General features: G+C 40.1%; 1 protein-coding gene across 1 annotated transcript; it reads right to left on the minus strand.

The window, feature by feature from the left end:
* Positions 1-173: 173 nt before the first annotated feature.
* LOC143287526 (uncharacterized) lies at positions 174-14,908 on the minus strand. Its single transcript, XM_076595573.1, has 4 exons — positions 14,778-14,908; positions 13,317-13,680; positions 12,764-12,874; positions 174-1,519 (listed from the first exon to the last, which is right to left on the minus strand). Exons 1-4 carry the CDS (start codon positions 14,862-14,864, stop codon positions 1,284-1,286), a joined length of 798 nt encoding a protein of 265 aa, XP_076451688.1. The 5' UTR covers positions 14,865-14,908; the 3' UTR covers positions 174-1,283.
* Positions 14,909-15,907: the final 999 nt, after the last annotated feature.

Here is a 15,907-nt window from a genome sequence, read left to right on the forward strand (position 1 = left end):
ACTGATTCTGGTAACTGGAAAATCTCAGCTGGAACTGAAAAGCATACATAACTGAAACCTTACAAGGACATGCACTCCCTGTAACACAAACACAACTGCATATTGTTTGTTTAAATCACTAAAGTCTTGTCACTGATCAAGAAATACTCCTACAATCATACCCAACTCGTGAATAATTTTCATCATTTATTACATTTTACAAGCCCCTTGTATAATCACACAGCTTACAAATCTGAGCCAAGTTGTACAGACATTTGAAACCTCTCCACACAGCTCTCAGCACAATCTGCTCCGCCCACCACTACACCATTCCCCATCAGTTGCTAAAGTACCTGACCCAAACACACAGGTGCTCTCATCCTTAACCAAGAAATGTGATCACAGAATGACTTGCATATCACTATTCAGTCATTTACATTCCATTATATTTCTGCACTATTCTTCCAATCAGTGAATATTAAACAGGAATCTTAGCCAGTCATGATGTCCAACAGTTCAGTTCCAAACGTCATTTGCAAACATTGTCATCACTTCCAAATGATTATTATTTGATAAGGCTTCTAAAACTACTCAGTGCAAGGAGTCTTCTGTACTTCAGCATGAATTAGAAGGATGTAATATGTAGAAGAAAATGTTTGAAGTGAACCACCAATGCATCAGACAAAGTGATTCAAAGGATCATGGATGATCCCCAGAAATCAAAAGGGCCCTTTTGGTCTGAAGCTAGCCATTTCCAAGGCTGCTATAACAACAGGAAAATAATGCTCTGAAGATGAGTTCCAAATAGTCATAAAGTATGCTTCTACACCAACCTTAATAACTGTCATACCCACAGATTTATGAATTCATGCATTGCTGTTCAAACCTCAGAAAGCATGACAAGAAACAAGCAACAGTTTATATTTAAATGATGCTGCTGTCAGTTATTTTTTGGGTCACCCACATACACATTTTTGCTTATAACAGAACTTAATCGATTCTTTGAAAACAGAAATTTTCTTGACAAAAAATATCATTTTAAAAGATTACCTCAAAATACATAACTGCATCATAAATAAGTATTGCTTTTCTACAAAACTGTCAATTCCATTTGATCTTAAAATCAAAGAAAACATTTTTCTTCCATTTCTTTTTTTTCTCAATTAAGACAACCTTTTCCTTTTGCATAATCTTTAACTGAAGTGAAATCCTTTCAACAGCAGCAGGAATTTCCAGTATCAAAATATCTATCACTACTGAAAGTTTTCATCAAGAAACTAGAATCTAAACACAATATTGAAAGATCAGGATCTCCTCTGAGAGCCCACTCTCTTTCCACGCTTTCGGTTGTACTTTTTGTAAAGAAAGAAGATCCGTTTCTGGATGTTGTGATACTTGTGAGGGTACAGCAGCTTGAGCTTTTCCCCATGGAAGTTGAGACGACGAACCAAGCGCTGCAGTTCGTTGCCCTTGAAGCCTATCAGCCAGTCAGGCCCATTGATCAGGTCTACTGGCTTCACGCTTCTGTCACCAAGGATGTCTGCGACACACACAGTGACTGGATTACCAAACATCACTATGGAACCCAAAAATCATGTGATCATATATAACAGAAAATGTTGGAATTTGGAGGAATTTTACACACCTGGACAGGGTTGCATAAGTGGAGTGATGGCCTAGAGGTAGCGTGTCTGCCTAGGAAGTGAGAGAATCTGAGCGCGCTGATTCAAATCATGGCTAAGCCGCCGATATTTTCTCCCCCACCACTTGACCTTGAGTGGTGGTCTGGACACTAGTCATTCGGATGAGACGATAAACCGAGGTCCTGTGTGAAGCATGCACTTAGCTCACGTAAAAGAACCCATGGCAACAAAAGGATTGTTCCTGGCAAAATTCTGTAGAAAAATCCACTTCGATAGGAAAAACAAATAAAACTGCACGCAGGAAAAAATACAAACAAGAGAGGCAAGGCCTTCAAGACTCACTTGTGATACACTTAAAATAAAAAAAATCTAATCATTAAAATGTGTTCTGTATTTGTTGTTATAAAGCTTCGGGTTAAAAAGAAAAAGTCCTAACGGCAGATTCGAACTCCGCGTGTTCGGGTGAGAAGAAACTGTCTTACCCATTACACTATCATGGCTCCTTAACTGACGTTCAAAAATATAATATTTAAACATGCTTTTTTAAAGGGCGATAAATCCATTGCGGTATTCGTGGTGAGAAATCTGTTTAAATCATATTCTGGTGTATCCTGGGCATTCAAAAAATCTTTAAGGGCAATTAAAAATTCTTTTTAAGTCCGTGGTAAAGGAGACGTGGCTATCACCGCAATCACACTGCAACATGTAGCTGTTTTCTCTGGATCTAGATGTACAAGTTTCAGTTAGTTACACCTGGCTGACACGGTCGATTCAATTTCTCTTTTATGCTCATTCTAGTTTTATAGTTTTAAAGTTGATATGAAAATTGAGTATTTTGTTAAACTAATAACACATAGAGCCAAGTACAAGTACTTCTAAACGTCTTATGAAGTGAAAAGGACTTCATTTTGAGAAAAGTCAAGACGAAATTTTTACATTTCATCAATTCAAGGGTATTAACTCACAAGGTTTATTATTTTTAACTGTGAATTCTGACTGATTCTGTGGATATTTTTATGGCAGTTTGGGACATATTCCAGTAAGTGAGGAGGCGTTCACAAATCTTTCTCTGAATAAATATTTAACGGTCTCCTTCTCCAACTTTCCATCACACGTTATGGTGTATTGTCGATTGAATATAGGATTGAACGGGCAGGTCAGCAACTTGAAACAAAATGGCGTTGTTCGCGTTCGCGAAGAATATGAGCACGCGCTTTGAATGTGTATAAATATGAGTACACAATTGATTTGATTTTCGCCTATGACCTTCAGGGCTCAGCCAATAGATCTATAAAGTCCACTCGTCGTATTGATTTTAGTATTTTCCGAAAAAGACCACTTGGGCGAATGAACATAGTGAAAGCCCTGTACACTGACTGGCTGAGAGTAAAATCCACAAGCTTTTTATGTATTGAGTATAATTTCAAAATGTAATGTTTAAGATGAGAAAGATCAGTTTAAAGCAAATTAAGTCCCCTAGCATTAATTTCAGATTAATTTCCCTTTTTTATTATCTGCACCAAAACATTTGCAAAATAAATATAACTTCCATGCTTAGCAAAAGAAGTTCCTGTTTGAACAAAAAATGATAATAATGACAGCTCTTGTTGTGTCAGAATATCAGATCAAAGTGCCAAGTTTAGAGAACAAAAAATATATAAATATAACAGTAAATGCAGTTTGCATATAATTTGGCATCTTTAAAAAAAAAAAAATTTGTGCCCATCCCAGAGGTGCAATATTGTTTTAAACAAGATGACTGGAAAGAACTGAATTTTTCCTATTTTTATGCCTAATTTGGTGTCAACTGACAAAGTATTTACTGAGAAAATGGCAATGTTAAAGTTTACCACGGACACACACACACACACACATGCACACACACACACAGACAACCGAACACCGGGTTAAAACATAGACTCACTTTGTTTACACAAGTGAGTCAAAAATGGGTGGCGCTGTAGTGTAGTGACGCGCTCTCCCTGGGGAGAACAGCCCAAATTTCACACAGAGAAATCTGTTGTGATAAAAAGAAATACAAATACAAATCTTAGCACTACTAGGCTGGCTTTGTGTTAAGAATGTTACTACATCTACACAACACTGCTAAGATAGCTCATGTAATTCAGCCCTGCATTTCTGGAGGAAAAAAAGGTTTGTCCCCTTCCCTTATTTCAACCACACATCCACATGCAAATATGGGGGATGTTACAAATACATGTACTCTTAAATGTTTGGAAAATGAAGATACTGGATCAACATTGTTAATTTTGCTTAAATATTTCGAACATTCAGCAAGAGCCAAATAAAATATTTCAACAATGTATTGATACTAAATGAAAAAACAGTGTCTGACACAGAGATTTAACATAAAATAGAAAAAGCATGTCCCTGGAAGTTTTTGTCTTCAGAACGTTTTACACATGAACAGTCATGCATAACTCCCATCCCCTACCATTTTTTTTTCTCAATTCATGACATCTGATTTGTTGATTTCCAACAATGGAAATGGAAACTTTGAGATAAATACAGGGAGGTACAACACAGAAATTAATTATAATCCTACTTATGACTAAATCTAAACATATTTTGTTTCCTTAAAATAGCACTCCACAAAATATCACAGCAGATACACCTTTTAAATTTCATATTATAAAATCGAAGAAATGTAAACAGACTGTCAAAATTAATATATATATATATATATATATAAGATGAAGCACCATAAAGGAAAGTACTTCCAGTGTCAACACGTGGAAAAAATAACCAAAAAAGAAAACAAATGGATTAGAAGACATCATCAGCAGAAAAAGTCATGCTATTGACAGTATACCTCTGATTTCCTCCATCAGCCCCTCTGTAAGCCCACGATTTCTACCAATCCCACGATATCTCAGAGAGAAATCGTTGGAGCACCCCCACCATTTCTCACAATCTGTGAGAAATTGTGGTAAATTCCCCTTATTTTCATCAAAAATATTTCCTTTATCATGAAAGTTGGTTTCTTGTCTTTTCCCAATGCAAATCTTAGAGAAAAAGAAAAGAGAAAAAGGGGGACGACAATCATGACAATGACAGTGGCATTAGCAAAGTCATGAACAGTAATGACACTAAAGCACAACTATTTCTTGTATTCAGCTACACAATTTCAAATTCTGCCCACACAGCCCTCACTTGTGATGTGTCTGCTAAACATTGCATAAGCACAACGGTTGTCTTCGCATGGTTTCGCCCGGTGCTATACCAATTTTGGGCCCTCTCTGTAATTCACTAATAATTCAATAATTAAACTATAACGCGATGACAAATTATCAGTCAATTACACAGAAAAATCACTTTGTCCACAACAAAGATAAGTGATTTTTCCGTGCATTTGACGGACAATTTATCATTGAGCCCTCTCAATAATTTACTAATAATTCAAAAATTAATCAATAACGCAATGACAAATTATTAATCAAATTCACAGAAAAATCACTATTAATCAAATTCACAGAAAAATCACTTATCTTTGTTCTGAAGCTTGTAGACTGTTACACTGACCAGTATGATTTTAACATCTGGTAGACTTTTACACTGACTCACTGGATGATTTTAACATTCAGTTTTCAAATACACAGTTTCAGCTACACAATTTCAAATTCTGCCCACACAGCCCTCACTTGTGATGTGTCTGCTAAACATTGCATAAGCACAACGGTTGTCTTCGCATGGTTTCGCCCGGTGCTATACCAATTTTGGGCCCTCTCTGTAATTCACTAATAATTCAATAATTAAACTATAACGCGATGACAAATTATCAGTCAATTACACAGAAAAATCACTTTGTCCACAACAAAGATAAGTGATTTTTCCGTGCACTTGACGGACAATTTATCATTGAGCCCTCTCAATAATTTACTAATAATTCAAAAATTAATCAATAACGCAATGACAAATTATTAATCAAATTCACAGAAAAATCACTTATCTTTGTTCTGAAGCTTGTAGACTTTTACACTGACTCACTGGATGATTTTAACATTCAGTTTTCAAATACACAGTTTCAGCTACACAATTTCAAATTCTGCCCACACAGCCCTCACTTGTGACATGTCTGCTAAACATTGCATAAGCACAACGGTCGTCTTGGCGTGGTTTTGCCCGGTGCTATACCAATTTTGGGCCCTCTCTGTAATTCACTAATAATTCAATAATTAAACAATAACGCGATGACAAATTATCAGTCAATTACACAGAAAAATCACTTTGTCCACAACAAAGATAAGTGATTTTTCCGTGCATTTGATGGACAATTTATCATTGAGCCCTCTCAATAATTTACTAATAATTCAAAAATTAAACAATAACGCAATGACAAATTATTAATCAAATTCACAGAAAAATCACTCTTGATTTGAAAACTGAGCCACTGTAAAAGTCTACCAGGTGTTAAAATCATACTGGTCAGTGTCACAGTCAGACTACAATCTTTACAACAAAGATAAGCGATTTTTCTGTGAATTTGATTAATAATTTGTCATCGTGATATTGTTTAATTTTTGAATTATTAGTAAATTATTGAGAGGGCTCAATGATAAGGACCTGTAGGTTTCCGCAAAATACAATCTGCTACGCAACAATACCCAGATGCACCCTTCCACCAGCTAAGAGGAGACAACCTGACTATAATTCCCAATCCCACAGCTTTCATACAGTACCAATGGGATGAATGGCTGTTGGGTTAAACAGTCACTAACTGTATGCAGTCTGGCCTTAGGGCGACACCAGGCTGACGGACTCCACACAGATGGACATCCATTGCCCTTCCCTGATAAGAGGCTCTGTCAGGGCGACCAAATATTTTCCCTCACCACACAGAACACCCTTCTATGGATACTAACAAAACCCTGTCTCGCGTGCACCTTGGGGATCAGCTGCATAGCACGAGACATAAATTCAGATCCCCAAAACCCCAAAACAGGCATGGCAAAAGAGGTGGGAAAAGATTTTGTTTAGGTAGCAGAATGACATAAGCAGAGCGGCTGTCAAAGAAATTCTTTAGAATCGGCAGGTGGAATTGTTCCAGCGCGAGAATGAGAATCTCAACAATTGAGAAACTGGCATATGATTTTGATATTTTATGTCTCCAAGAGATCAGGACAAGTGCAGACAGACCAATACAGTTTGAGAATTTCACAGTCTTTCAAAGGAATGAAGGAAGAGGAGTAGCAATCATACTGAACAAAAACCTAAAAAACAAAGTTTCCACCATAAATCTAGAGAAATGGTGTAGCAACTCATGTGAACTAGTGGCTGTGCATCTTGAAAAACCTGATGGAATTCACAAAAGCATTGTGCTCATCAATGCCTATGTTCACCCAGGAACCTGCACAACAAAAGAGGATTGGACCTTTTTAAAAGGAAATAGAGAACGAATTTGGAGACTCAGTCATTATCTGTGGCGACCTTAATGCAAAATCGGAGTTATGGGACCAGCGGAACACCAACCCACAAGGACTCGCACTTGAAGGAATGATAGGGGAAATTCTTCTTAGCCCATTAACAACCACATCCCCAACTCGCCTTGGAACAAGACAAGGGGACAGTGACAGTGTGATCGACATCACTCTAACATCTCCAAAATTCAGAGCAGAAATGAATGCAGAGACGCTTCCACACCAAGGCAGTGACCACCTCCCAGCAGTTTTCAGTCTACAGAAACTTTCAGATAAACCCTGTATGAAACCACGTGATCCATTTCAGTATGAAACCAAAGAGACAACCATCATCGAAAAATTAAGACGCAGAAGAAACAAATGAATGGCACTGAACTGGATGCAAACCATTCAGCCCCCATAGCGGCATACCAACACACAGAGAGCTTGGATAGAAAAACATGCGGCTGTCAAACTTTGGCAAAAAGAAAGAACAAAACCTTCTCCGGACAAAGATATTGAAACAAAAATGAAAGAAAAAACTAAACAGTTTGAAGTCATTGCTCAAGAGGCCAAAAATGACAAGTGGAAACAGTTTTGCGAGGCACTCAGTTATGACAGAACATTGACAGAGTTCTGGCAATTTTATCATCGCATGGAAGGGAAAACATGCACAACAACAACCCCAGACATGTTAGACACTGACGGAACCAAGCTTAAGACAAATGAAGGAAAAGGACCCGCCCCGCTCAAACGTTTCATATAACAGAGTGATCAAAGAAACTTAGATGAGAAAAAGAAATATGTTGAGGAGTTAAACCAAACCCTTATGCAGACTGGACCCGATGATGACTTGACAATAGATGATCTAAACGAAGCAAATGCAAGAAAGAATCAGCGCCTGGCCCAGACAAATTTCGCTACTCGGACATCAAGAAGCTATCAGAAGAATACAGAAGCAAACTTTTCAATCTGTATCAAAACAGTTTCCACAATGGACATGTGCCGGAGGACTGGACACACAGCTTCTTAAAACCCATACCAAAACCAGGAAAGGACCATCGTCAGGTAAGCGTCTACCGGATCCTAACCATGCAAAACATTGCTGGAAAGCTCATGGAACACATGATAGCCAGGAAACTTGCAAGGATCTTGAACACAGGCACATTCTCCCTTCAAATCAAGGTGGTTACAGAACAGGCAAGTCCACATGGGAAAATGCAGCTGCTTTTGCGTATGAGGTGTATGAAGGATTTCAAAGAAAAGAAGAAACACTAGCAGTAGCAATCGACCTTGAAGATGCCTACAATAAAGTCCAGTTTGCGCACCTCATGGAGCTGCTACTAAGGTATGGAGTAAGTTTGACACTGACAAGATGGACAGCAGCAGCGCTTCAGGAAAGAACCGTCGTCCTACACCTCAGAGATTGGATGTCTGCACCTTCTAAACTATCCATGGGACTACCACAAGGGTCTCCGCTCTCTCCTGTACTCTACAATGTCTACATGAAGGGCCTTGCAGACTTAAATAAAAATGGAATAGCTCAGGTGCTTACTCTTACAGATGATGACCTGGTCTTCAAAACTTCGAAAGATGCTCAGGAAAGAACTAGAGCCGTCCAGAAACAACTAAACAATATTGCTCAATGGTGCAAAGATACAGGATCTTCCATCAATCCAGCGAAAGCCCAAACATTGCTGTGCACCCTCAACAACATAACTGCGAGCAAATCACCACCACCTGTGTCATTCGACGGGATTCAGATTGAGAAAATCAAATGCCTACACTACCTAGGAATACACTTCGACAGGATGCTGACCTTCAGAAAACATACAGAAAATTCTGTTCTCAAATGCAAAAAGGGCCTTTCAGTCTTAAAAGCAATGGCAACCAAAGGTATTGAACAACGCCACCTCTTCCTGCTATACCAATCACTCGTCCTCAGTGTGATCGACTACGGCCTTGGGCCAACAACACCATCTCAAAGCAACCTCCTAAAATTAGAAAGAGTTCAAAATGAAGCTATGAGGCTGATTCTTGGAACAACAAAAGACACGCCCACGGAAACCATGTGATACCTGCTTGACCTTCCTTCAGTGCAGGCCAGAAACAAGTTAGAACAGGTTAAGACCTACTTCAAAGCATTAGAAAACCCTCAAAACCCACTGCATGACGCAGTCAAAGAACCAAAAGGCAGCCGTCTAGGACGAGGAAGATCATGGATGGGGCAAGCAGAAGACACAATCCAGCTAATATGCTGACTACAAGACCTGAAAGAAACAAAAGAATGGGAGAAAAACCCTGAAAACCTCAACCATCTATTCAACACAGCCATTTCACCCACTCTAGGAAGACATTGTCGGGAATGGCCAGAGGGCAAAACTGATGCGGAAGTGCAGCTACTTATAGAAGAAAACAGTAAAGAAGAGGACATCATCATATACACAGATGGCTCAGTCACCAAAGAGCAATCCGGTTGGGGATTCACTGCGAATCAAAATGGAAAAACAATTAGGGAAGAGAATGCTGTCTACAAAGTCACAACCTCCAGCCTAACGATGGAAGCTGAAGCTGTGACACATGCCCTCCAGTGGCTATCGTCCATCCATATGCCTGGAAACCAACATGCCATGATTCTAATGGACTCAATGAACCTCATACAGAAAATTGAAAATGGAATGGGAAGCCCAGAGTGGCATAAGGCAATGCGCAACTTTCAGATTAAAAAACATACTGCCCGGGACATGCAGGTGTTAAGGGAAATGAGCGAGCTGACAGACTTGCTGGTAACGCAACAACAATGAGCGGCCTACATCTAGGAAAATCGGAAATCCTCAGAAAAGTCAAAGAATATCAAAAAGAACAGGTACAAGGCCATCACACCATCGATCGCCTCAAAGAAACAAAAGCAGAGAGAGGGAGCGGCCGTAAGTCTAGCATGAAAGGTAGAGCATGATGCTTTGCAAATCAAACAAATATCGGCATCATTTCCGAACCAACATTGCGCAAATTTCTTCAAAACGGAACAGAGTCTCTGTGGGCTTTTCCAAACACAATAAACTGAGCAACACACTAGACGCCACATTCTTGGCATCAGAGATCTTTTCCCATCCCTCTTGTGGCCAATCAGTGGCAGCCTCTGTGTGTGTGTGTATGTGTGTGTTTGTGTGTATGTGTGGGTGTGTGTTTGAGTGCGTTTGTGCATGCACGAGGGTGTAAGTGGACACAAGTGTCAGCAGAATCCTTTGCATGTGCGTATGTATGTGTGTGTGTGTGAGGGGGAGGGGGGTGCAGGGGAGGGGGGGTAGAGGATGAGGTATGTGTGTGTATGCATGTCTACACTGTAGGAGCAACAGAATATTGGAACGTGCGGGTGTGTGTATATATATATATATCTTTGTATATATGTGTGTGGGGGTGGGGGATATGGGTGTATGTGTGTGTGCTTGTACAAGTAAGTGTTCATCTGTGTGTGTGTGTGTGTGTGCGTGTGTGTGTGTGTGTGTGTGCCGTGGAAGCTGCGATACGTAGCCTAGAAATGAGTGTGGAGGAGGGGGGTAGACGAGGTGCAGGGTAATGTGTGTGTGTGTGTGTGTGTGTGTGTGTCTGTGTGTGTGTTGGGGCTCGTGTACATTTCTGTGTATTTGACTGTGCTTTCATATCTGTGAAACTGCATGTTTGGGGCATATCTGTTATGCATATGTGGGTGTATGTGTGAATGTGTGTCTCAATGTTTTACATTTATTTGCTTATTTATCATCATTATTGTCTTTTTTATTTATTTATTTATTTATTATTATTATTATTATTACTACTACTATTACTTTTTTATATTATAATTATTATTTATTTATTTATTTATGTACGCTTATAGTTGACTTCATCAAGTTTTTGCGCCTTGTACATATTATTAGTAGTGGTAGTAGTTATTTTTTATGTATTTATCTGTTATTTTTTCACCCACCCACCCACCCCTTTTTTTTTTTTTTCAAGGCCTGACTAAGCGCGCTGGGTTACGCTGCTGGTCAGGCATCTGCTTGGCAGATGTGGTGTAGTGTATATGGATTTGTCCGAACGCAGTGACGCCTCCTTGAGCTACTGAAACTGAAACTGAAACTATTTCTTGTATTTGACAATTTCACATAAGATGGATCACTGCAATGCATCAACCTCAAATTCAACATCAGAATTGATCGCAAACAAAGAAATTCAGGCAATGTGTATAACTCAAACAGAAATATAATACAATATAATATATGACTTGAACCGAATCTTTCCTGGATGTTGGGAATAACATCAAAATGAATAAACTTTCTACATAATTGTCATAACAAAAAAGGTGTTTCACAATGCTTTACCCTCACGAAGGGTGCGTGAAAACTGGACCAAATTATTTTGATGTTTGTTGTGATATAATCTTTCTTGTCATATTTATTTAGAATGTTCTTCATTTCATGCTTGCTCATTTGTTCATCTGTTTGTGTCAGCATCCTTTCGCATGCAAGATTGAACTGAAAAAAGATTCTCAATTTCATAGAAGACTCTCAGAACATGAAAATGTTTTGAAAACAGAGTGACAGAAGACCAAATCAACCAGCCAAGTAAAAACCCATCAGGAAACATCCCCCACCTCCCACCCCCTCCTCACACACACACAGTGACACACACTCACTCACTTAGTCACTGACACACATACATTCAGACTTTTTAAAAATCAGTACTGTGTCATCACCTTCACCATCTGTTGTTGATGTCTTCGCTAACACCACTGTCATTATCATGATCATTGTCGCCATTTCCCCCATTTCTCGTTTCTTTTTCTCTCTCTCATTTTTCTCTTAGATTTGCATCAGGAAAAGACAGAAACCAACTCCGATAACAAAGGAAATATTTTTGACAAAAATAAAGGGGATTCCCACGATTTCTCACGATGTTTGAGAAATTGTAGGGGCGCCCCCCCACGATTTCTCGCAATTAAAAGAAAACGTGTGAGGGAACGACCACATTTCTCGCAATCCCACAATTTCTCTGAAAATGAGAGAAATCATGGGATTGCGAGAAATTGTGGGCTTACACCCCCCTTTTTCCCTCCCCTTGCTCCTTTCCATTCTCCCCCCTCTAGTCTATAGCTCAACAGTAGGTGCATGCACTCACTTGGGTGATAACCCATGAAATATCAGTTTAAACTGGAAGGATATGGCTATATTAATGCACAAAACTTTCAGTCATCACAAGTTCATCATAAACTTGTTCATGTAAGTACCAAAGGTGCACCACCTTTCATACAAGACAGAGTGTGCAACTTTCTACTCAGGAGTAATTGTATGTTATAATATATGCAGACAACATTCCAATTAAACACTAAAACAGTAAATTAAAAAGCAGCTTTATTTCCAGTGGCACTTAGTAATATTTTTTCTCCCTGTCTTTTTTTTTCTCTTGAGTTTCTTTCTTTTCTTTTCTCTCCCTCTCCCCATGCAAGCAACAGATAAAGGAATAAACAATGTCGCCTGCATTTTTACATTTTTTGTCACAAGCTGTTGTTCAAGATAAAGCTGTTGCCAAACATCCCATTTGATAAACTGTGTAAAGATAAATGTGATGGTAAATAAAACATAGCAACCCATGACTAACCCTTTTCTATGTTCCTCCATTGTCTTGTCCATGGTTAACCTTTACAAATATACTTAATAAATTTTATTACAATCTGCAAGTGCAACTAACCTATGTAGTCATTCTGCCCGAAAAGTGCTCTTTTCCTGTCCCACTTGTCAATGACCTTATATTTTGGCAGACTGCTGACACTTTGAAGATCATCTCCTCTGGGAAGAAGACCTGATGAACATGAACAGAACAAGAAAGACACATTAAAAAAAAAAAAAAGATTTTGCCATTGTGTATTGTTTACACTGGTAACTTTGTCATCTACTGGTAACTTTGTTATCTACTGAGCACAAAATGGTTCAAGAACCCATCTTTCATCCAGAAAATAAAATACAAGTGCTGTTTAGTTAAATGACCATACCTGTATCTCATGACAGTACAGACCCAAACTGAGGTAACCAACAAAAATCTAATCCTACTCCTCTGACTCTAAATTAAATTCTAAAAAAAAGAGGTTAATATTATAACTGTTATGGAAACAATTTCTTTTGCTCTTTTCAACTTATGGCTACAACTAGTACAAGCATGACTATATAGTCACAACCTGTGAATGTGATAATTTAAGAATTATATGGAAAAAAAAGTACCAAAAAAATTGAAACTGATTACTCACCTCCAGTAAAAAACCTTGGCTCATAACCATAACGTCTCGGACCAGGGGTTCTGTACGGTGAAGGAGGATCATAACTCTTCACCTTTGCTTTAGCTCCTTTGTCTGAACCAGACGATGATGAATTCCACCGCATGCACAGTCTGCTTACAGCCTTTGGAGCTACTCTGGAAACCAGAGACTGCTGAGAGCTGTTCATCAATTCACCTGCCAGACAGTAACTGGAGCTTGCAGTCTGCACTGTGCTGGTCACTACAAGACGTAGCTGACAGAATGCTTTCTGCAGAGTCAACATGGTGACCAGACTGGTGTGGTTGTCTGCTGCCTTGTGCGCAAACTGTGGCTGATGCACACCACAGAGATGATCCTGCAAAAGCCATCCAGAAATATGACTGCTGTTCTGAATGGAGTTTATCACTCATTTATTGCATCATCTTATTTTATCATTGAATTCTTCAGATGTCCATGAAAAATATGCACGCCAGTGAAATTAATTGAAAATGAAATGTAACCAAACCACCCCAAGTCTTGAAAGTGTAACTGATGGGGTCAACAAGGGCTTTCACTTGTGGGTTGAACAAGGATGATTATTCAGTCCCTGTTAACTGCTTAAACTGTTTAACAACTAATAAAACAACTAATAAAACTGTTTAACTAATATAGTACTATATATGTATTAATTCTACTGTCACCATATCTGTACTTTTAAACAAGTGTGTGTCACTGGCAACTGTCCAATGTGCCCAATGCCAAATTGTCCATGGTTCTTTCTCTCCCTGTCTCTGCAAGTCTGTGCACCTGAATCACAAATTGTAAATGAAGAAAATGTCTCCACTGTTTGCATTTTGCAGGTTCTGTCAGTGCACTAACATACACAAATACATATTACACACCTGCGTACACACACACAACCGACACAGTGCAAACACATACTGATACACACACTCAGAAGGAAAATAAGACCAGTTCTTTTTTTGAATATTTACATTATACTATTCTGCTCCTACAGACACACAGTGCAGTGACACACACACACACATACACACACTTCTTCTTTCTTTGAACATCCCCCATCATCATTTTGATGGTTCTGATGTGTATAGAACTGGGGGGTTTCCACTAGCTAGGTTGTTTTGTACAACTGGCAGTTTGGGACTTGGGGTGTGGGGTAGGGTGGTGGTGGTAGAGGAGGAGGGGGGGGGGGTCGAGAGGGGGGAATGGGAGGCGGGGGGTGGGGGGGGAGAGATGTGCTGGTTGGTTAGATTCGGGACTTGAAGCATTCCACGAGGGTGAGGAGATAACCTCTGGAGGCAGGCTGTTCCAGTCCCTGATAATTCTCGGGAAGAAAGATTACTTCCTGTAGTTTGTGTTACAGGCCAGGGGGAGATACGTCTCCCTGTGTGACTGTCTTGTGGACCGTGCAGGGGTGTTTGGTGTGGGCCTGAATGGGGTGTTGATGCTGACCTCTTCACGATCGTATTTGAAGAAGGTGGTCAGCCTTGCTGCTCTTCTTCTGTCTGCTAGGGTGGACCACTGTAGATGTGTCAGCATGGAGTCGACACTCGAGGTGTGACAGTGGCAGTTCACAACCCATGGAGCTGCACGGTGTTGGACTTTTACAATGCTGTCAATGTTTTTGGCGGTGTGGGGATCCCAGACAGGTGAGGCATATTCACACACACACACACACACACACACAAAGAGATCCCTGCACATCGGACTGACTCGGTAACTTCATACTGGTAAAACAGTTGCGATTATTTAAACTTTGGGGTGTAAATAATCTGGAAACCAATGATCGACAGGCGCAACAGCCGAGTAGTTTAAGCATTGGACTTTTCAATCTGAGGGTCCGGGGTTCGAATCACGGTAACGGCGCCTGCTAGTGCCTGAACCTCCTTCGTGTGTATACACACGCAGAAGATCAAATACGCATGTTAAAGATCCTGTAACCCATGTCAGTGTTCGGTGGGTTATGGAGACACGAAAATACCCAGCATGCATGAACCATGACAGAGTCATTGGCAAGTCGATTTTGGTTGTATAACGGAAAGAAGAACAAACAAGACCCTCCGGCTTCTCAAATGCCATACATGTACGGTCAACAGAATGCTGGGCTTCCTAAGAAGGAATCTGAAGGTGTGCTCAACCAAGACAAAGGAGCTAGCGTACAAGGCCACAGTTAGGCCCATTATGGAGTACGCCGGCACTGTTTGGAACCGGCACACCGACAAGCTGACCAACAAGCTGGAGAAAACCCAGCGAAGAGCAGCCCGCTTTGTCCTGAACCGGCACAGAAACACATCCAGTGTTGCCAATATGCTGGATCAACTCCAGTGGACCTCCCTTCAACAACGCCGCTGCACCAGCCGACTTGCCATGCTGTACAAGATACAGAACAGCCTGGCATGCGTAAGGTGTGACAGCCTTAAACCCCTGACTGCAAGTAACAGAAGAACATACCACACAACCCAGTACCAGCGGATCACATGCCGCACCGACTACGGAAGCTACTCTTTTTTCCTCCGAACCATCCGTGACTGGAATGCCCTCCCTGCTAAGACCGTCCAGTCCCCCCCTTCCTTGGACACTTT

Source organism: Babylonia areolata, chromosome 11 (assembly GCF_041734735.1).
Source record: "Babylonia areolata isolate BAREFJ2019XMU chromosome 11, ASM4173473v1, whole genome shotgun sequence".
NCBI classification, from domain to species: Eukaryota; Metazoa; Mollusca; class Gastropoda; order Neogastropoda; family Buccinidae; genus Babylonia; species Babylonia areolata.

Coding starts and splice junctions, on each gene's coding strand:
- LOC143287526 (XM_076595573.1), bottom strand. CDS start 14,864: ATGCTGACACATCTACAGTGGTCCACCCTAGCAGACAGAAGAAGAGCA. Junction 13,681..14,777: donor TCAAATACGATCGTGAAGAG/GTCAGCATCAAC, acceptor TGGCTTTTGCAG/GATCATCTCTGTGGTGTGCA. Junction 12,875..13,316: donor GCCAAGGTTTTTTACTGGAG/GTGAGTAATCAG, acceptor CATGTTCATCAG/GTCTTCTTCCCAGAGGAGAT.